At 40.1% G+C, this 23,849-nt stretch overlaps 1 protein-coding gene across 1 annotated transcript in view; it reads right to left on the bottom strand.

Annotated features, from left to right (window-relative positions):
- PRDM10 (PR/SET domain 10) overlaps nucleotides 1–23,849 on the bottom strand; it is a 100,856-nt gene that overhangs the window by 41,608 nt on the left and 35,399 nt on the right. Inside the window, exons 3-7 of the mRNA XM_041772973.1 lie at nucleotides 22,879–23,043; nucleotides 20,759–20,818; nucleotides 8,039–8,264; nucleotides 6,028–6,269; nucleotides 4,074–4,277 (exon numbers count right to left, since the gene is read on the bottom strand). Coding sequence (XP_041628907.1) covers nucleotides 4,074–4,277; nucleotides 6,028–6,269; nucleotides 8,039–8,264; nucleotides 20,759–20,818; nucleotides 22,879–23,043 — 897 coding nt within the window. The remainder of the gene's footprint in view (nucleotides 1–4,073; nucleotides 4,278–6,027; nucleotides 6,270–8,038; nucleotides 8,265–20,758; nucleotides 20,819–22,878; nucleotides 23,044–23,849) is intronic.

Genomic DNA, 23,849 nt, shown 5'->3' with positions numbered 1-23,849 from the left:
ATGCTACTGGCCCCTCCCTTCCCAATCCTCAGCCCTCAGCCTAATTATCCTCTCCTCAGCAAGGCCTTCCCTCTCCAGCATTTATAAATTGGTCCCTTTCCTGATACCTGCTATTTTGGGACCATTTGTTTCCTTCATAGCACTTAACCACTCTGTGTTATTACAGCTGACCCTCAAATAACAGGGGTTGAACTCCCTGGGTCCACTTACATGCAGATTTTTTATACTACAGTACCATAAATGCACATCCTCTTCCTTATGATTGTCTTAATAACATTTCTTTACTCTGGCTTACTTTACCGTAAGGATAATACGTACCAAAAAAAAAAAAAAAAAAAAAAAGGATAATACGTACCACATATGAAGTATGTGTTAGTCAACTGTTTATGTTATTGGTAAGGCTTCTAATTAACAGTAGGCTATTAACAGTTAAGTTTTTGAAGAGTCAAAAGTTACATGTAGATTGATTTTTCAACTGCTTGAGGGGGCAGCGCCCCTAATCCCATTTTGTTCAAGGGTCAACTATATTTTTTTAAAGATTTTACATATTTATTCATGAGAGACACACAGAAAGAGGCAGAGACAAAGGCAGAGGGAGAAGCAGGCTCCCCATGGGGAGCCCGATGTGGGACTCAATCCCAGGACCCCGAGGTCACAGCCTGAGCTGAAGGCAGACACTCAACCACTAAGCCACCCAGACATGCCTGGGTCAACTGTATTTGCTTACTTACATCCTTCTGCCCACTTTCCCTCTAGAATACAAGCTCTCTGAACACAGGCACCAGTCTATCTTTTCCTAGTGTCTAAAACACAATAGGAGTTCAATATATTAATTACTAAATGAATTAACATGTAAAATTATTATGGAATACTATTTTAACTATACGGAAACATTTATATCAAGACTCCATTTTTAAATATGGAGTAATATTCTACAGAGTCTGTGTTCTATAATTTACTTGACCATGACGTGTAGTTGGATTTTGAGATAGTTTATCATTTTGCTGGTATAAATTCTACCCTAAAAAAATAAATAAATAAATAAAAAATAAATTCTACCCTAGTCCAGCAATTCCAAGATGTATATTTTTCATATTTTAACATTTCAAAAACCATCTCATGGTCCATGGCATTTTGCAATCACTGCTGGGATGTAGTTTCTTTTACTAACTGCTCATTGCTCCTGCACAAACCTGGCCAAGCTCTTTACGTTGTTCTCACCTCATTCAGTTATGTGCCCCTCTGGCACCATGACTTAACACTTGCCCAGCAATGCGAAAGAAGGCAAAAAAATAAAAAAATACATATATATATTTGCCATCTGCCTGAGGATGAATAAAAGAAATGTCAAAGCAATGCAAGGCTGGTGTGATCACCTTGCAGGACCCCTGTTAATACATCAAACATCAAATTGTCTGAAACTTCCCACTGACTTCATCAAAAGCCACTTAACTTCCAAAGGTAGGTATTTTAATTGAGGAAAAAGACACAAATGGGTCCAGTCAGTGGGAAAGCACAGGGTTGAAACTTGTACAGAAATGCCATCAATCATTTGGGAAAATACCCCAGAGGTGATAGCAGATCACTTATTTTAAAAATAATACAGCATCATCAACAACTTGATGGCACAGAAGATGACAGATATACAAAACACAAACGTCCATGACAAAGTAAAATAGTGATTCAGTTTAAAAAAAAAAAAAGTTAGACTGAACACAGGCAGTTTATACAGTAACCAATTTATTTTGCTTATATGTGCCTTTTTAAGTATGCAGAAATATAACAGGATTTCAAAATTATCTCTAAATGAGTCTAATACAGCTCCTGCAGTAAGTAGAAAATTACTTTTTGGTGATAAAAATAAGCACTATAACCTAGCTTAGATAGCAGCATTTTTATTAATGGCGTATAAAATAATGGTTCATCTTAAAGTCATGGGTGTTTAAATCAGTGAAACACAGCATTATAAAATTAGAATGTATCTGGCTCTATCTTTGTTTATAATTATTTCCTCAGACTAATTTTCAAGGATTAGGTTTATTCAGCCAAGAACATTTTTACTATACACTGCCAGAAATATTTTATAAAACATTGCAATTCTGTGACAAATGTCCCTATTTTTTAAACCTTCACATTCCCTGTACTGTATCCATTTATTTTTGCTAATTTAACAAAAATAGTAACTCATAGTTGTTTTAAGGTTTAAAATTATTAAAATTGAAAAAAGTACTTAACATTTCTTTACTAAAAGTGTTTCTCTTCCAAATAAAGTCAAAATTCCCAGCATTCATGTGTCCATGTGGATACCAGAGAGGTTAGAGGTATTTTCTCTTAGTTTTCATTTTCTTTTTGTAAGATTTATTTATTTATTTGGGGGGGATAAGGGCAGAGGGAGAGAGAGAGAATCTCCAGCAGACTCCCACAGAGCACAGAGCCAGACAGGAGGCTCAATCCCATGACCCAAGACCAAGACATGAACCAAAGTCAAACACCCAGCTCAACCATCTCAGTTTTTATCCTTTTTTTTTTAAGGTTTTATTTATTTATTTATCTGAGAAAGAGACAGAAAAAGAGAGCAAGCAAGGGGAACAGCAGAGGGAGAGAGATAAGCAGATTCCGCACTTAGCGCAGAGCCCGACCCAGGGCTTGATCTCAGGACTCCAATATCATGACCCCAGGGCAGCCCGGGTGGCTCAGCGGTTTAGCACTGCCTTCAGCCCGGGGCATGATCCTGGAGACCCGGGATCGAGTCCTACATCAGGCTCCCTGCATGGAGCCTGCTTCTCCCTCTGCCTATGTCTCTGCATCTCTGTCTCTGTGTCTCTCATGAATAGATAAATAAAATCTTTAAAAAAAAAAAAAATCATGACCCCAGATGAAATCAAGAGTCTGATGCTCAACTAAATGAGCCACTCAGTGCCCCTCAGTTTTTATTTTTAACCTTTTAACTTGTATTACAAATACTTCTCCCATTCTGTTGCTTCCTTTTCATTCTATTGTTTTGGTTGTTCATTATGCTGAACTATTATATTCTTATATAATTGTTTCTGCCTGTCTTTACCTCTACAGTTCTATCTACTGCTTTGAGAGAGAGAATAATCTACCCTCCACAGGCAAGAAGTATTCACTTCAGTATCAAGAATTTATTGGGGGGCGCCTGGGTGGCTCAGGGGTTGAGCGTCTGCCTTCGGCTCAGGTCATAATCCCAGGGTCCTGAAATCGAGTCCCACATCGGGCTCCCTGCATGGAGCCTGCTTCTCCCTCTGCCTGTGTCTCTGCCTCTCTCTGTGTGTCTCTCATGAATAAATAAATAAAATCTTAAAAAAAAAAAAAAAGAATGTATTGGGATAGATGATGTGAGATATGAATCCCCTTTTACAAAGACTCAGGTCTTGTACAGCTTTTGAACAAAGTCTAGGTCTTTGTTCTCCCCCTAAAGACGTACCTATTTCTCACTTTTACCACATCGAAGCCCTGTGTAATTCAATGTTCATGTACTGATAAAATCATTTCTCATCTCTTTTTCATCTATATCTGGAATGTTCCCTTAGAATCACAACAGAATTTTCATTATGTCATCAAAAGTTCATATTTAGACAAATTCCTACAGAGTTATCCCCCCAAAAAATATATTCCTGAAATCAGAAGTCAGTGCCTAGAATTCTTTGGGTAAAATGAAGTATTGAAGCAAAGAAATCTAGCCGGTACACCTAAATTCCATTTTTTTGAGATCCCCTGTTTCCAGCTAATTCTTCAGTGTGTAAATAATGTTAAGTGACCCAACTTTAATCACTCCAAAAAAACCAGTCTGCTCCCCAAACACAACTACTTCTTTACGCTAGGGCCTAATGCCTTAGTGGAGGCCTTTGACAGACCCAAAAGTCATGTACTTTTCATTCTGTTTTATCCATAGGATTGTTATAAGTGTACTGTACACAGCAGGTACTCAACACATAAGTGAATTATAAGGAAAGGACCATTTTTGTAAGAATCCCCCTTCAGAGAAAAAAAAATAAGAAAAGCATTAAATGGTCACTATTCCTAACAAAGGTACCCCTGACCCAGCACTGTACCTTCAGTTCTTGTTTGGGTTCTACGTTCTTTATTGTTGTGTAATACACATGGTGGCCATACTGGTAAGCCACCAGGTTCTGCTCCAGGTGGTTCTGGGCTGGACGTACAAACATCATCCAGTTACAAAGGGTCTCATCAGACAATTCAAACCACAGGTCTTCATGCAAATCCCTGTCTTTTCTGTCCCCTTTGTCAAGAGAAACCTGTAACCAAAGAGAAAACAAAAAGCCATATCAAAAAACAAAACAAAACAAAATAAAAACAAAACTTTTAATATGATATACATTAATGTAATAATATACAAAATACCACTCCTTAAATTAACCACATATCCTGATCCTTCCTTTTGTATCTAGAAAGATACAGTGTCTTTGCCAGTGTATCTGGCAAGATTGTGTCTTGCCAAATATAAAAGGAAAGGGACACTTTCTGAAGACTCACCTGTAGCAGAATCACCTGGCAAAATGTTCAAGTTAATAATATCACTATATAGCTTTAGGTGAGGCTTCATCATTAACACATCAAAAAACACTATAAATAAGCTGAGAAATGCAAGCAAAACTACTCTCTAGTTTTGTAAAAGTTGCTTACTTCAGGGATTCAACTGCCTTTATTTATGATGAGTACCCTAGTGATATGTATTTCTCTTTAAAAAATGATATTCTTTCTTGAAGGTCTTGAGCATTTACCGAAGAAAACTTCCCCATGACAGTAAAATGACTGCTCAAAAAAAAAAAAAAAAAAAAAAAAAATCAAACCCCAAAAACTCTCCCTTCCTGCTGCTCTTTCTTGGTTCTCCAGAGTAGCTCTCCAAAAAGCAGACAACACAGGTGTTGGACAGAAGCAAGAGCATCAAACGTAAAGAAGAGAGATCAATATAAATATACTTTAAGATACAGTGAACTAGGGGATCCCTGGGTGGCGCAGCGGTTTGGCGCCTGCCTTTGGCCCAGGGTGCGATCCTGGAGACCCGGGATCGAGTCCCACGTTGGGCTCCCGGTGCATGGAGCCTGCTTCTCCCTCTGCCTGTGTCTCTGCCTCTCTCTCTCTCTCTCTCTGACTATCATAAAAAATAAAAATAAATAAATAAATAAATAAAAATTAAAAAATAAAAAAAAAAAAAGATACAGTGAACTATTCTTTAACAAAAGATTCAACAGGACAGACCTGTTTCAAAAACTGACAAGGGATTTTCCTGAAAATGTTATTGGTACTTAGCAGATTACATGAGTCTACATCAAATTAATTTAAAGAATAAAAGAAAAAGTGGTCAAAACCCCTATTATGGACTGAATTGTGCCCCCACCAAATTCACATGTTAAAGTCTTTACCCATCAGTATGTGAGTATATTTGGAGATACAGCTTTTCAAGAGGTAACTAAGTTAAAAGAGGTGATTAAGGCATCAGAGTGGGTCCTAATCCAATCCAGTTGGGGTCCTTACAAGAAAAGGAGATAGGAACACATGGAGAGACACCAAGGATGCGTGCACACACAGGTTAAAGGCATGCGGACACAGAGAAGAGATGTTTGCAAGGAGAGAACAGAGGCCTTAGAGGAATCCCACCCTGCCGGCACCTGGCTGTTGGCCTTCCAGCCTCTAGTGCTGTAAGAAAGTAAATTTCCATTCTTTAAGTACCTCCGGTCTGTGGTATTTGTTACAGCAACTCCAACAAACTAATCTGGCCCCTAAGAGCTACACCTCTCAAAATTATTCATATAATGCTTTAGGAGACTGAGATTGCGATCTCCAATTTAGTGGTGAGAGGGAAAATGTTTCCATTCAAAACATATTAAGCAGGAAAAAATAAATAAATAAAAATAAAACAAATTCAGCAGAGAAAGGAAAATACTAGCAAACAACTGTTATAGAATTAAGAGAACCAGTAAGAAAACACATGCACCTTTAAAAGTTATCAAGAGCAAGAGTGAAATATGATAAAGCATAAATTACCTTCAGATGAATATAACAGTCTTTCAGCTCAGACTCCCTGACGAGGGGTCCCTCCACAGGGCCAAACTGGGTGCGCTTGGGAATGCGCCTTTTGGAGAACACCCCTCCGAGGAACCTATCGATGTAGAGGACCAGGGGGAGGCTTGCTCTCGCTCTAGTGAGCACAGGCCGGTTAGGGATGGGATGCAAGGGGCCATGCTTTGGGCACACTGAAGAATGTGCATTATTACACTCCTCACACCCTGCAAAAGAAAGAAAATTCTAAAGTCAAATTCCTCAACATCACTTGATCTCAGACACAAAGTTCTAACCTGAAAAATCCCCCATATCTAAGTTTGCAAGGCCAAATTCAATTAACTCCTACAGTTATACCCCTCATTCAGGTGTAGTATATTAGCTTTCATAGACCAATAAAATCCCGTCCTATTCCTCTGAAACCAAGCAGAATTAGCTTGTGCCCGCCAAAAATAATACACAGGCAGTGACTTATTTCTCTACTGGAGATTAAGTCAAACATAGCCCCGTAAATTCACAAATCAATTATAACAGATCTGAAAAGAGAAAAGAAAAAAAGAAGAGCTTATGAGGATAAATGCTGCAAAATCTGATGAGACAAAATAGTTGAATTTTAGACTATGTAAATTATATCTCAGTAAAGCTATTTAGGAAACCCTGACAATACCATTCACTCAGTTTCTTCAAAGGGAGTCATTGCCTCATTGCCTGGGCACGTCTAACTCAAACAGAAGAGGTGCTGTACAGTTGGAGACCTCAATGCATATTGCGTGAAGATAAGGCTAAAATGAATGAATTTAGCATTCCATCCTTCATTCTCTTGAGTGACACAGTTAGCCTGGCCCAGACGGGTCCCATTTTCAGCTCCTTCTAGGAATGATCACTTTGCACTAAGCATCCATACTCACTCTTTCCCAGGGGCACCTACCTGTAAACTAACTGCCAGAACTAGATGGAAATGGCCACGAAACAGAGAAAAGTGCCTGGACCCCAGAGGCACCATACTCATGACCCTTAACACATTTAATTATTTTGCCCAACTCCAACTGGGTGATGACCTGGCTTGGGAAATAGGAACTTCCCATTTCTCCTGTTCTCCAATATTTTGTATTACTATTTGTAAGATAGAGTAATTTTATGGTATTTGACTAAGGAGTCCACCTTGAAAACTTATGAATTCAAGGAAAAATAAAACGAGGAAGTTCTCTATTGGATATGGAAATGAGCAGTGGCCCCATGCAAATAGGCCTCACCATCACCACACAGAAGGTCCCAGGAGCCTTGGGAAGACCACAGAGCGCTGAACAGCCTCAGTAACTCAGATAAATGAGATAAGAACTTTGCCATAAGCATGAAAATTGATACCAAGGAGCAATCATTTGGCAGGTGGAAGCAGGAACCCTCCCACCCTCTCCCAAAGCAGGCCGCACAGCGAGGCAGTCAGCCTTCTGGTTAACCGGGGGCACACTGGCACCAGACCACCTGAGTTTGAACCCTGACCCTCCAAACAACCAAACACAACCTCGGGAAAGCTACCCACCTGATCTTAAGACTAAGGAAAGCACTGATCAGCTTAGGAAATGTAAAGACTGGGGCCCGGAACATAACAGGCATGTTTAAAAGGTTACCATGAAGAGAGGGGAGGCAGCAGAGCACACTTGTTAAAGTCGAAACAGCGAATAGCCCAGGAACATCCCAGAACCAGACACACTCACCCTAGCGGTTTGACAGCGCAGGCACTGGTGTCAGAGACTTGGGCTCCGAGCCTGACCCACCACTCACCCCCGGGTGGCACGGAGCGGGCTGCCTAGCCACTTCTGACCTTCATTCCTCCTTTGGTAAAATCGGAGTCCCCTGGAGAGCATCAGGGCCTCCGGGGCAAGCCGCACGAGCAGAGCACGTGGCCCGGAGTCTGCACACAGGAAGCCCTTGGCAGACAGCAGCTGTGTCCCCAGTCCCCGTGCTTGCACACGCTCGCGGGGGCAGCTCCACTTACACAAGTCATGCGGGTCGAAGGGCCGAGGCGGATCGGGTTCCCAGTCGTCCAGGTCTGTGTCCTCACCATCCTCCTCCTCATCTTCCTCGGTATCTTCATCCTCATCCTCGTCCTCTTCCTCTTTGGCCTCCAGTCTGCCCAGAGGGTTCTGCAGAGTTGCCAAAGGGTCTGAACCGTCCACACCCTCAATGGAAGGTAACACCTGGTTATGCACGGGTAATGAGGCCTGGACAAAGTGTAACCGGAAAGTTAGCGCACGTGTGCTTTTAGTTAGCTGGTACACACACGCACACACACGCACCCAATACAAGGTTGTGGTGGGAGAGATTCTCCACATCAGTTCCCATCATGACCTCGAAGACGAAACTCTCTCCATCTCTAGGCTGGAATGGATTTGCCTTCGCTGCGCTGTTGCCCCAAGGTGGGGAAACTGGTAGGAAAGCCCGGGTGCTCCCCGCTTTGGGCCTGCCCTGGCTCCCCAGACACTTCAAATACATAACAAGCTTTCCATACCCTCGCGGTGCATGCCGGGTGTCCTGTCTCAACATCTGAACTCAATTTTGAGTCAGGGGATCCCTCCTGCCTTTTCAGATTGACCACAACACCGTGTATGTAGTGATCAGACCTGATCTTCGACCATTTCACTTTTAAAACTAAACACGTGGGGGATCCCTGGGGGGCTCAGCAGTTTAGTGCCACCTTCAGCCCCAAGAGTGATCCCGAAGTCCCAGGATCGAGTCCCATGTCAGGCTCCCCGCATGGAGTCTGCTTCTGCCTCTCTCTCTCTCTCTCTCTCTCTGTGTGTCTATCATGAATAAAAATAAAATCTTTTTTTAAAATTAAAAAAAAAAAAACACTAAACTAAATGCATGGGCAGCCCGGGTGGCTCAGTGGTTTAGAGTGCCTTCGGCCCAGAGTGTAATCCTGGAGACTCAGGATCAAGTTCCACGTCGGGCTCCCTGCATGGAGCCTGCTTCTCCCTCTGCCTGTGTCTCTGCCTTTCTCTCTCTCTCTCTCTCTCTCTCATGAATAAATAAATAAAATCTTTAACAAATAAAAAAAATAAAATAAAAATAAATGCATGGTAATAACACCCAGGTGGTAAAATTCAGTGGCCAACAGCCCTCCTTTCACACCCTTCAGAGAGGCTAAGGCTTTTAGGTGAGAGATGCTTATTTGTTTCAGGTTGAAGTTAGTCTTTTGCAAGTAAGACAAGGTGTGGGGCATGTATTGGGTTACGACTACCTTACCAAATATACTGGCAAAAAAATAAATGGCACCTTAAAAAGTTCGCTGCCCAATAAGTGTCACAGGGTTCTAGGGAACCCCAGATTCCTTCATTCAATCTTATTTCTCCTTCCCAATTAGCACCATAAATCATACTCAAGCCACGTCCCTTTCCAGTTCAATGAACAAAGCAAATGTTTTTAATGCCTACTCCACTTTTCTTTATCTTCCTCTATGTTGTTGTCCTCTATGTTGTTGTCCTCGCCTAGAATGTTCTTGCCTCGCCAATCTTCCAAATCCTGTCAGGTTCCAGTGTCTCCATGAACCACCCTTGAGCACTCGAGCTCTCCCTGACTCTCCTCTCCTCTGATCCCTGTAGCGTCTGGAGTCATAGAATCCTGCCCTACAGCCTCGTTCAGCCTCCGCGCCAACATTTCATCACCTCACCAGGCAGCCCGAATCATTTGGACTCATTCAGTGATGGTTCTGTGCAGTCAAGGTCTCCCCGTGCGCATCTTCACACGGTGGCCAGGACCTGCACCTTTTCCCTCGAGGGACATAGAATCAGTGAAGGCACTGAGTCCTTCAAATATTTTAAGACCAAAACCGCTAATTCGCCCAATTGTTTTCCCATGGCCCAGTTTCCAGATCCCTCATCATTCTGTTGTCTTCACTTATCCCTTAATGGATTCCACATTTTTTAATGAATATGGCTTCAGATTACATTAACATTCATGACAGCCATTGTTCTACTGCTGACCCACTTTGAACTGGCAAATAACTAAAATCCCTGAGTCCTTTTTTTCCCCCTCACATCATGCTATTAAGCCATTTCACTCCTCCTCATGACTTAAATAGCTGAGTTTTACTTAAATGTATGTGTGTGTGTGGGGGGGGGGGGGTAGTGGGTATTTTGCATTTATCACCAGTATATTTAATTTTATCACTTTTTCTCTTCTTCCAGTCCGCCAAGATCTTTTAGAATCTTGATTCCGACATATCACACTTTAGCTGTCCCTCATAGCTTTGTATTCGTTGCCAAACACCATCCAGATTTCAATTAGTATGCATTTTCACATGACCCCTTCTCGTCTCTCCAACTGCACATCAGGGAAGTAGACCATGGGCTTTGGAGCCACGGAGACTTGGATCAAAATCCTGGCCCTACTCCTTGGCAAGTTAATAAACTTCTCTGAACCTGTTTCTTTATCTGTAAAATGGACACAGTAATACACACGTCACTGGTTGCCATGAGGATTAAGTGACACTGTACATATGTGAGGCCAGTAGTAGGGTGTCTGGCCTTTAGAAAGTGCTTAATATTAGCAAGAATTGATTACTCTTATCATAAGTTCTTTAGGGACCGAGATATCACATATATCGTCTGCAACCTTACGAGACAGCTCACACGTAGCAGGGATTCAATGAAGACTCATTTGTATAAACATGTTTGGCCCTTAGGAAACGACATCAACCCCTTCAAGCATGTAGAGAAGCTCTACAGTATTCACAGAGGATTCTCTTTCAGTTGTGCTTCTAAGAACTCCTTAAACTCCGTGAAGACGCAGCATCGTGCGTGTACACAGAATGTGACCTATCCGGCAGCTAAAGATCATTGCCTGACATCTGAAACAGGCTCCAGAGAGCGGATAAAACCAGTCACCTCAAAATAGCATGCGCGTGCTTAAACATGCATCCATTTAACCCAGGAGCCAGACTCCTCTGTGACATTTCATCTCTGGCTCAGGGCCTTTCAGAGGCTTTATGTAAGAGGACAAAATTCAGGGAGATGCTTCAGCCTCAGTGAAAACAGAAAAAAAAAAAACACCCACTGAAGTGGGACTCCCGAAGGAAAAGAGCAGGAGGCTTCCGGCAATGAAGCCGCATGTGCCGCCTCTCCCCCTGCACCCCCCTGCGCCCCCCTGCACCCCTTCCCCTCCCCCAAGCTATTCTTGCTGCCTGAGAGCTCCATGCTGTCTCGCCCCCTACTCCAAGCCACTTCAATTTCAGGCCAGCGTTTGTGATGAATGTTATCACACCCTGAACAAACTACAGCATAGATATCCACCTTGACTCTCATACATTCTTTATCGCTTTGCAGAGCCAACTGAAAAGAATGAATTCAGTAATCCAGGGTCAGCCCAGTGAAGCCACGATGTTTTTTTGTTGTTGATTTTTTTTCCCAATAGATGCTGCTAGAAAGACTGCAGTTAGAGGAGGCTACCGCTGGCCTCTCACCACCGCTGAGAAAGGTGACATTAACATAGTCCCAACAACATCCTCCCCCCCATGCTGGAACTCTCCTAAGAGGCTGCAGCAAAGACAAAGCTTGAGAACACATCCACACTAGCTTGAAGAACTGATGCTAAAACAGAGGTTGCATGTAGCCCAGAATCACAGGGGCCACTGTTGGAAAGGGACAAGGGAGTTCACAACAATCCCTTCTGGGTAACCACTGTGTATTCCTACGTAGCACAGGCCTTGACACACAGTAGGCACACCTTACACATTTGATTAATTAACAATTCCAATCTGACTGGTATTTCAGGAGAGCTAGGCATGTATTTAAACTCCTTTGAGCTGGGTAACATGACCACACTGCTCCTAAGTGACGGGGATGAAATTCAATTTCTGACTCTGCTTTTTCCACCACATTGCAATTGGTTCCTAGGGAGTTGAATCTGTCCAAGGAGGGCGCCCAAGGAGGTACACATCACGCACACCTTGCATACCAGAGCCGCAAGGTAAGCACACCTGCTCCTGAGGCACCAACCAGGCAGCAAGTATAGGAGCTGTGCGTGCCAATTTCACTTAGAGGAAGTGAATGAGCAGCGAAAATACGTTAATCCCGTGCACTTGGTCATGCACACTAAGACATGGTAAAAGGAAAAAGAATTTGTAAAACTTATGGTATACTTTCTCCTTCCCACCTAGCATCACCCTCTATTATTATTTCTGAAATGTAATTTCAGAAATAATGCATTTCAGGATACAATTTATCTGAGAAGTGGAATATGAAACTACATTGGACGGCAGCAAATACAACAGAATGCTTCTGGATCCCTACTGAGACCAATTATCAGTGTAGCATATTTCCTTCTCAGTGTGTGGGGAGTCACACATGTTCACTTTCAGAAACAACGGGGAGACTGCTTCTAGGTCCAGAGACTGCCAGTGTCTTTCTTAAGGACAAGGGGATGCATTTATGGAAAAGGCTTCAAGTGAATTTTGCCACCACTATAAACCATTGAAGGGGGGTGGGAGGAGGCAGGAAGCATCCATCATCTGTGTTGAACTCTCACTTTCTATCCTGAATTTTTCCAGGTCACAGAATAAACTGACAATCTCGGAGGTATTTATTATAGCCAGAAATAAAAACCATGCTGGCTGAAAGGAAACAGCAAGGTACTAAGCCAAAAGTTACACTGCATTGTAATGCCAGGGTTCATAGAGCTATCTGCCTACAAAACATGAAACGAGCAGATTGTTTCTGGAGATTAAAGAAGATGAAGGGCTCTTTGAGGTGCCAATGGCAGGAAAAGTTCTAATTAAAACCATGCCTTAATATTAAAACAACAAAATGCCATTTTGCCTATCAGATTAGCACAGTTTTAGAAGAATGCAAATACTCAGTGTGGCAAGGGTGAGTGTAAATAGGCATTCTCATGTATTGTGGGTGGGAATGTAAGTTTTTTCAGCATCTGCAAAGCCTTTTAGAAAGTTTTATCAAGGGATCCCTGGGTGGCTCAGCGGTTTAGCACCTGCCTTTGGCCCAGGGCCCTGGAGTCCCGGGGTCGAGTCCCGCATTGGGCTCCTGGCATGGAGCCTGCTTCTCCCTCCTCCTGTGTCTCTGCCCCTCTCTCTCTCTCTCTCTCTATGCCTATCATAAATAAATAAATAAATAAATCTTTAAAAAAATTTTTTTAAAAAAAGAAAGTTTTATCAAAATAACTTTCCCATTTATAATAATAAATTTCAAACACATCAGAGAGAAAGAATAGTATAATAAACCTCACGCACCCATCACTCAGCTTCAACAATTATCAACTCACAGCTAACCTTATGTCCACTATCCTCCCACCCATGCTCCCCCTACTAGATTATTTTGAAACAGACCTCAGACATATATTTTCATCTGTAAATGGCTTAGCAGATATCTTAAAAGGAAAATAACTTACATATTTTATGTATTACCATATCTAAAAAAAAATCAATCATTCCCTATTATCATCAATTACCTAGTAGGTGTTAGAATGTCCCCAACTGTCTCATACTGCTGTTCTTAATAGTTCGTTGAAATCAGGACCCAAACAGGGTCCACATATCGCATCTGACTGATAATGTCTGTGAAGGTTCCTTGAATCTCTAAATTCCTTTTCCCCTTCTTTTCCTTCACAACTTACATGTGGAAGAAACTAGGTGATTTGTCCTCGAGATCTTCCCACAGTCAGATTTTGCTGATTGCATCCTTGTGTGTCTTTTACTTGTCCATTTTGTTTACTGTGCTTCCTACAAGCTGGAAGTGGAATCTGGAGACTCGATCAGATTCAGGTTCAGTTTTTTGGGACTTCATATGTGGTAAAACGCAATGGGAGAGACAACACCAGGGGGCCCACAGTGGTATGAACAGTCTCCAGAGGGTTAGGTTGTTCTATCCATCATAAAGTACCTCATCAGCTTTTTCCTGACCATTGCAGATTATTGTTGATGATCATTGCCTAGATCCCCATTTCATTAGGAAATGAAAAATGGTAATATTCCAAGCCAATCATCCTCTCTTCATTTATTAGTTGGAATGCTTCTATAAAGAAATTTCCTTCATCAAATAATTGTTTACCTGAGTACATCCAGAGAGAAAGGCTGGATTCCTTGCCATCATTCACCAATTTTTTTGAATAATGTGGTGGGTCTCCCAGCATCCTCAAAGATTGACCAATGAGTTATTTTTTAATATTAATATAAACTTACAGATTTTAAATATATTTAAAGTATTTTAACCTATTGTAGATATCCTACTGCTTTTACAGGAAAAAATAATGCCCCATTTTGGCCCATTCTTTTTTTTTTTTTTTTTTTTTTTTTTTCATTTTGGCCCTTTCAAGCTGGATCATGAATTCTTTCCATAGGGCCCCAGAAGTTTTCTCTAATGTCCTTGCATTCTGATAAGACATGACATTTCAGGCACATCTTGTGTGTTTCCTGCCCCAGAGCTGGAATCTGCCATTTCCCTATGGAGCCCGAATTCCTTTTACTGGAAAATTGTATTAGAGACCACATTGGTTCATTGCTACTGGATTGATGACTCTGGCTTATAAACCTTTTTAGTGGCCCAAATTAGAAAATATATGTTTTAAGAGAAAACACATTACGAGTTCATGCTAATACTCTAATTCAGATTTAGGAATCTAGGTTTTTAACTTGTTCGATTTTTACACTTGTAAAAATCTTCTGATTTTTTTGGGAGGGATTGGAAAGAAAGAAAATTGTCAGTATTCACAGACAACATGACTATTTATTAAGTGAAATCTTTTTTCACTTTAACAAAAAAGTCTTGGTTCCTAAATAATTTTAAGTATGAAGACCTCTAGTCTCTATCATTTCACTTTGGGGAATTTATTTATGCTAAGGAAATAAGCTGATATGACATCTACGGCAACATTCTATACAGTAGCAAAAAAAAGGAAATAACATACATATAAAACAATAAACAGAAAATATAAACAATAGTAAGCTCTTAGGATAGTATTCAATGATGATGATGTAGCTTTTCAGGATGCAATTAAAAGAAAAAAACTCAAGATGAAAGCTACCTTTGTTTTCTGTTCTTTTTTTTTTTAATGGTAATTTTTTTTAAGATTTTATTTATTTATTCATGAGAGACATAGAGAGATAGGGGGGCAGAGACACAGGCAGAAGGGGAAGCAGGCTCCATGCAGAGAACCTGATGTGGGACTCGATCCCGGGACTCCAGGATCACACCCTGGACTGAAGGCGGCGCTTAAACCGCTGAGCCACCGGGGCTGCCCTAATTTTTTAATAATAATTGACATATTAGTTTCAGGTATGCAACATAGTGATTTGATATTTGGAAGCTATTTTAAAAGAAAAAAAATCAAAAAGAAGAAAGGAGAAAAAATCCAATACTCTGGCTAAAAACACAATGGACTAGCTACTGAATAAATATGCAAAATCTGGGACACCTGGGTGGCTCTGTGGTTAAGCATCTGCCTTAGGCTCAGGCTCAGGCTCAGGTCGTGATCCCGGGGTCCTGGGATGGAGTCCCATTATCAGGCTCCCCGCAGAGAGTCTGCTTCTCCCTCTGCCTATGTCTCTGCCTCTCTGTGTCTCTCATGAATAAATAAATAAAATATTTTTAAAAAATTAAAAAATAAATAAATAAATAAATAAATAAAATATTTTAAAAATATATGCAAAATCCCAAACAAAATATTAACACATCAAATCCAAATTTAGACTCACAGGAGAATGATAAAATAGAGTTTATTCCAGAGGGCAAGGCTGGCTAAATTTGTAAATATCAATTAATATAATTCATTATATTAACAGTAAAGTGAAGAAAAAGCTCAACAGATTCAGAAAAAGCATTTGATAAAATTCGATATGCATGAATAATAATATCAATTAATAAACACTCATTAAAAATTAAAAATAAGGGATCCCTGGGTGGCGCAGCGGTTTGGCGCCTGCCTTTGGCCCAGGGCGCGATCCTGGAGACCCGGGATCGAATCCCACGTCGGGCTCCCGGTGCATGGAGCCTGCTTCTCCCTCTGCCTGTGTCTCTGCCTCTCTCTCTATCTCTCTGTGACTATCATAAATAAATAAAAGTTAAAATTTAAAAAAAAAAAAAAAAAATTAAAAATAAAAAGAACTTCCTTCAGCTGATCAAGGGTATTCTTTTTATAAAAATCCTACACTATACATCATTCTTAATAGTGAAAATGTTTCCTATGAGAGCAGGAAAGAAAAAAAGAAACCTACTAGCACCACTCTGTCCAACAATGTAGATCCCAGTCAACAGGCAAAAAGGGGAACAAAAAAAGAAATAAAATTAAAAGATATAACATTTGGGAGGGATTGGAAAGAAAGAAAACTGTCAGTATTCACAGATAACATGACTATTTATCAAGAAAATCCAAAATAAAAGTTAGGAAATGAAAAACCTAAAAATTATACCATTTATAATACCATCAAAACACACTAAATATCTAGGAATAAATCTATTGAAAAATGTACAACACCTCTACCTGAAGACAATTTTTTAACTTTTATTTTAAACTTAGGGATATATCATGTCACAGACTGGAGGACTAAAAATTATAAAGATGTCAATTCTTCAGAATCTGATTCATAGATCCAATGAAATTCGAGTCACAATCTGGCAGGACTTTTGTGGAAACTTCCAGGTTGATTCTAACACATATATGGAAAAGCAAAGCAAAAGACCAAGAAACTCTCGAAGAACAAAGTGGAAAAAGGATCACACTCTTGTGATCCTTTGTTGGACGTTCATAAAACTGAACACTAGATAGCAGTAAAACTAGAAGGAAACAAAACCCCAAAACAGCTACACCCAAAAACATGAATGGATCTCCCCGAGCAGCACGGTGAACAAGAGAAGCCACAAAGAAAGGAAATGATACCAGTATTTCCATTTACATACAGTTCAAAGCCATGGAAAGTAAAAAAAACATGGAAAGTTAATTTATGGTGTTAGCAAACAGGAGAGTAGTTACGTTTGAGGAGAAAGGAGGGAGAAGTGTTTAGGGGAAAGCATGAGGTTGGCTTTTAGGAGCTGGGAATGTTATATTGTTTAATCTGAGCGATGGTTACACTACATGCTTACAATCTTTTGCACTTTTCTATATGTATAAGTTAATTAAAGAGTGAAAAACCCACACAGTAAGAAATATGGTGAACATAAAGGAAACTACACAAATAATATAGGAAAAAAATAGATATAAAAATGAGTATAGAGGGGCGCCTCAGTGGCTCAGTCAGGCGTCTGACTCTTGATTTCAACTCATGTCATGACCTCATGGTCCCTGGGATCAGGCCCCATGTTGGGCTCCACGCTCAGAGTGGAGTCTGTTTGAGATGTTCTTGCTCCCTCTCCCTCTGTACCTCCCCCTGCTCTCTCTCTCTAAAATAAATGAATCTTAAAAAAAAAAAAGAAGAAGAAGAAGAAAGAAAGAAAGAAATGATTAGGGATGCCTGGGTGGCTCAGCAGTTGAGCATCTGCCTTTGACTCTGAGTGTGATCCCGGGGTCCAGGATCAAGTCTCACATCGGGCTCCCCACAGGGAACCTGCTTCTCCCTCTGCCTGTGTCTCTGCCTGTGTCTCTGTCTCTTTCTCTGTCTCTCACTAATAAATAAATAGATCTTTAAAGAAAAAAGATGATTATAGAGAACAGGTTAGGTATGAAAGGCAAAAAAAGAGTCAATATATTCACAGCTGATGTTCCAGAAAAGTGAACACACCAAACAAAACCAGGAAGATTTTCAAAGGTCTGACAGACGAAAACTTTCCTGAAATAAAGTCTTAACCTATACATCTAAAGGACACACACTGTCCTAGGAAATTCTAATTCACATGCTGGTGAAGTCATTAGACTTCCAAGAAAAACTTCAAGGATAAAGAAAGTACCAAACTGGCATTAAGGTAGAAAAGGAATGAGGAAAATAAATTAGACTCACGATTTCTACAAATTAAATGCCAGCAGAGAATGGAACAAAGCTCTAAATAACCGTGGTTACTGAACAAGACATAAATTTATTAGTCACAATAAAAATGCACCTAACAACACGGAAGAGCAGAGAGGACGGTGGGAGGAAGTGTCAGTGTGCAGATGTCCTTGTCATCACAGCCGGAGCTAAGGACAAAACAGGACTGACACTCAAGTGCAATTTAGAGAATATGATGACTCCAACCTCCTTCACTTTCACCTCAATTTCTTTTTCTTCTGCTCAAGTAAATTTCAGTTTAAAGCATTTAGATTAATAACAGCATTTAGAGCACATTCCATTTCCCAACCCCCCACCGCACACCCCATGCTTGTTTGTCTTTGTTTGCATGTCTAGCATAATAGTTACCAACTATAAAGCTCATGAGGATGTTTCTGGGCAGAATTTGTTGGGGGTATTTTTTATGTACTACTTTTTTTTATATTGCTTCAATTTTTTATGAAAAAAAAGTATTACTCCAAAAATGAGTGAACTAATCATCTATGCAAGACAAAGGTATTTCCTTTTATTTTTTCTTGCCAAATTGTCAAAACGAATTAAACCTATACATTGCTTGCTTGATGGAATCAATAAATATTCACAGAAATGGACAGGATTTGTTTTTTCAAGCATATGCCTAATTATTACAAAATGATTAAAGTAAAATAACACTGCTATAGACTGTCTCTCCCCAAAATGTATATGTTGAAAGCTAATGACCACAGCTGAAATTAATATAACACCATATGTTAACTACACAGGGAATTTAAAAAATAATAAAATTAAAATAAAGAAAACAGATCCTCAGTGTGATGGTATTAGGAGGTGGGGCCTCTGAGTGGTGATTAGGTATTGAAGGTGGAGCCCTCATGAATGGGATTAGCATCCTTATAAAAACCCAGACTCCTGGCTGGCTCAGGACTCTTGATCGTGGGGTCATGAGTTTAAGCCCCAGGTTGGCATGGAGCCTACTTAAAAATAGGAAAAAAATTATAATTAAAAGGGGGAGGGCTCCACAGACCTCACCCGCCACTTCGGTCATGCGAGCCCTGAGCAAGAAGACTACTGACTATGAATCAGAAAGTAACAGAAAGTAAGCCCTCACCAGAATCTGCCAGCCTGTGACTTCCCAGCCTCCAGAACAGAATAAACACAATAAATTTCTGTTGTTCATAAGCCAGTGTATTGAATTCCATCACAGCAGCCTACATACATTAAGACAGATTCTCATTCAAGTTCAGAGACGCCGCAAGATTGCAGATTACTATCAAGCAGGATTAAATTCAACCAAAATTTCTAATGACAATGACTCCTCAGAATTCTCTCTCCATTTCATAAACAATATTAATAAAACTATTGTTCGCTTTTCACATTTTTAAATGGAAGTATCTGAATCGTCTACTAAAAAAATTTAAATGCATGAAGTTCTTACTAAAGGGAATTTACTTAATAATCACCCATGACAGTGGTACAGCTAAATGACAGCCATATTCCCTTTAGAGTAAGACCAAGGGTATCTAGCTTCGACGCCTTCTTTTTTTTTAACTTTTTTTTTAAGATTTTATTGATTTAAAAAAATGATTTTATTTATTTATTTGAGAGAAAGAAAGCAAAGTGAAAGAGCATGAGCAAGGGCAGAGGGGGCAGAGGTAGTGGGAGAAGCAAGTTCCCCACCCAGCAGGGAGCCCGGTGATGTGGGGCTCCATCCCACAACCCTGAGACCATGACCTGAGCTGAAGAGAGACTCTTTTTTTTTTTAATATTTTATTTATTTATTCATGAGAGATACAGAGAGAGAGAGAGGCAGAGACACAAGCAGAGGGAGAAGCAGGCGCCATGCAAGGAGCCCGACGTGGGACTCGATCCCGGGTCTCCAGAATCATGCCCTGGGCTGAAGGCAGCGCTAAACCACCAAGCCACTGGGGCTGCCCTGAAGAGAGACTCTTAACTGACTGAGCCACCCAGGTGCCCTGCTTCTACACCTTCATCATTTTCCTAATCTGTAGGGAAATAAGGAAGAAACACCTCAAGTCAAATAGGATATATTAGAAATATAGATAAAAGAAACGTTTTAAAAGAAAACCAAGAAGTGGGAGCGCCTGGGTGGCTCAGTCGGTTAAGCCTCCAACTCTTGATTTCGGCTCAGGTCAGGATCTCAGGGTCATGGGATCAAGACTTACGCCAGGCTCTGAGCTCAGCGCAAAGCCCACTAGAGATTTTCTCTCTCTTCCTCTTCCTCTGCCCCTCCCCCTGTTCGCACCCTCTCTAAATGAATAAAATCTTTTAAATAATTTTAAAAAATAAAAGAAAACCAAGAAAAATCTTAGTTTTTCAGAAGCTAGAATAAGGAAGACCACTATCAAATTTATATGTAATTTAAGCATAAGTTTTTTTCTCAATATTTAAAAATAGACAAAGTACCCAAATCTTCCCAAATTTCCAAAAAGAGACACTTAAAACTCAGAATTATTCATTAGCATTTGAACCAATATCCCATTAATATACTTGTTTTTTTTTTAATTTCCCTGACAAACCATTTTTTGTATTACCAGACTATTTCAATATGTACTGATTATAATGTGTTGGTGTGATGTTTTGCTTTGTTTTCATTAAAGGAAATAGAGACCATTCTTAATACATAAGAAGCAGACAGCCAGAGAATGCAGAGTCCAGAGGGCTGGGGTGGTGAGGGGGTTGGGGTGTATTCCAGGGAAAGGAAAACAATAAAAAAGCAAAAAAGCAACTCATTACCTGCTGAGCTGTAGCATCCTGTTGGACATAAGCTACCTGCCCTGGGTCTGTAAACAGAGTCTAGACAAAAAAAAAAACAAAAAACAAAAAAAAACAACAACAAAAACAACCTATCAATACATCTTTAGATGGCTTGCCTATACATGAAAAATTATCCTACTGCTAAGCACCAATTCTTGACAGACTTAATTCCCACATAGCTAGTAATAATCCTTCATTAATAAAGAAGATAAAGATAGTATTCTTACTTTTAATCAAAGCCTTTCATTTAGATGGTTCCAAAGAGATTGTGTAAGTTAACCATCTCAACTGGCTAACATACTTGACAATTTTACTCTTAAGCAAAATCTCTCTTGAGGTTGAAATGTTACAGCTAATTAAAATGTATGTCACAAAAGGGTACGAGACATGGCATGAACAGGGTGCATACGTTAACACGTAACACTGTATTACAGTAGACTCGCAATTAGGTGAAAATGGATGGAGACATCAGACAGACAGAAGACTACTACATGCACAAGGATATCTTTCAAATATGAATGCATGCTTATTATCAAAAAAGAAGTAGAAGGGAAATAAACTGATTTTAATGTTCCATAGATTCATTCCTGGATAGTCAGTAAAATCATAATTGTTAAAAGTTCTCATTATAAACACATAATAATTTGGGCCATGATACAACAAAACTAACTAGAGAAGGAAAATCTTCAAAACTATTTTAGCCAGGGCACCACAGAATATCACTAAGCCAGAAAAATATTCTTTCTTCTCATTTGCCCAGGCCTTTAGCAAAGCTAGGGGAATAAGAACTATGTTTAAGTTTTGATTCCAGAGGTACACGTAAGAGAATTTCAGCCAGTTGTATGATTTCTTTGACTTGCTATTTAAAAATTATCACAAGTGGGACACCTGGGTGGCTCAGGGGTTGAGCATCTGCCTTTGGCTCAGGGCATGATCCTGGGGTCCTGGGATCAAGTCGCATATCAGGCTCCCTGCAGGGAGCCTGCTTCTCCCTGTACCTGTGTTTCTGCCTCTCTCTCTGTGTCTCTCATGAATAAATAAATAAAATATTTAAAATAATAATAATAAATAAAAAATTATCACAAGTGTCAGAAGAGCATGTAACTCTTGCTCTTGGGGCTGTGAGTCTGAGCCCCACACATTGGGTATAGAGATGACTCAAATAAAATAAGTAAATCTTAAAAATTATCATAAGTCAGACATTTAGTAACAGTCATAAACTAAAACTGCCTATAGGACATTCTTTACATAAACCATCTGACCTTATTTTATTTTTTTTTACCTTATTTTAATATATTTAGGGAATTCAAATGAAGCAGAGACATACTAAGAGTAGCATCGGACAACTTGGTGATTTCATCTTTATAGAGATTTGAAAGTTATTAGTAAGGTAGGCCCCACTTTTTGGGAGTGATTTGAGCCTCTTAATTAAATAAATATTGCATGAGGGCAAATTTTTATTACCAAGATTCTACTATAAAAGTATGGAATTTATTTTTTTTAATATTTTTAAAAGTGCTCTGTACATTCTAAAGGGCTAACATACAAACTAATATTTATATATATATGTGTCATGCATTTGGCAACTAACACTCCAAGTCAGGGAGAGAAAAATAAAATAAAGTGGTTCTAATTGCACTGTTCTTACCTTTGCTTCTATTAGAGTCCTACAAATCAGTAAATGATCAATTAGTAGCAGTTCATAAGTGAGTAGTAGGACTTTCTGCTTATACATTTAGCTGAAATAATTTGTATGTTTTCACTGACCCACCTGTGATGAATCTATACAGAACTACATGCCATTTTTGAGATGGTTCTTGATACATAAGAAAAGTAACAAGTTGATAATCTAGTCAAGGATCACTGGGACAAGAAGTCCTAGGAGGCTAGTGCTCTGACACCTTTTTGCATTTAATTTAAATAAATAAAGCATGTCTGCCTCTGCCAGGTTGGTGATAAGCTCCTGAAGAGCACACATCTTTTCTGCATCATAGCTCGCATCACCAGCACCTAGTGCAGTAGCTTGCAGAGAGTAAACGTAAGTCCTTGGGGAGTTGACCAATTAACAAACAAACTGTAAGCAACAATCCTTCACGTGCCTGTGCGGCTTCCACAGGATGGATGTACACCAGTGTATGCTCAGGACCATCCACTGACGTGTAGGAGGCACCATCTGCTGTGTACACCACCTGCTGGGGCGGACGAACCTGGTCATCGGTGTAGACAATCTGAGCCACAGTTCCAGCGTCGGGAACAAAGTGTACCTGGGGCAAAAAGCAGCAAGTGTGTAGCAAGTGTCCTTGTAGCACAAAACCAATCTCACAAAGACATAGGGTTGATTAAGCACAGTACATGATTGAGTTTCTAAAATATCCCCCAATGAAAGGAGAATGAGAACTGACATGTTTTCATCTATGCTATTAGTGACTTGGGAGACAGGATCCAAGGAACTTGTCACTGATTTACTACTTAGTAAGTATTAGGCAACCGATACCAATTCCGCTTTGCCTCAAATGTCTAAGGCAGGCATCTCTTTGGGGGAGTCATGAGGAACACTTAGCTAATCCTGGAAACGTGACTGAAGATTCCTGGTTGACAGTATTACCAAAATACAAAACACAAATTATCCTGTAATGTAAAACAAATGTCAACTCAAAAGCCGATTGCTCTCAACATGTCATAAATATTCCGCTTTATAACTCATGGTGCCTTCCAGCAGACACATTAAAACAAGGTCACTTTCTTTCCTACGTGTTTTTTTCACACTCAGAGGCTGGACTGGAGGCCTGTCAGTGACCATATGCTGAGCCAATGAATGTTGCAAAACTCTTCCTTGCCAGCAAGCTAAAGATGCAGAAAATCCTAACCAAGTACTTTTAACGGATTTCAGAAAACTATTTCAGTTGTCACCAAGGTAAATAATTTTCTACTTACCAAGAACTAAACCCGAAACTGAATTCTATAAAATGCTTTCTGAGTAGTCAGCTTTGGAGGTTTGAATTCTTGAGGCCAGAGCTTGGCATGCAGCCTGACGCCTGATATTGAAGGTATGGAAGCAGATGGCCAAAGC

This window comes from Vulpes lagopus, chromosome 10, assembly GCF_018345385.1.
Source record: "Vulpes lagopus strain Blue_001 chromosome 10, ASM1834538v1, whole genome shotgun sequence".
Lineage (NCBI taxonomy): Eukaryota > Metazoa > Chordata > Mammalia > Carnivora > Canidae > Vulpes > Vulpes lagopus.
This window is presented reverse-complemented; position numbering and strand designations above follow the sequence as displayed.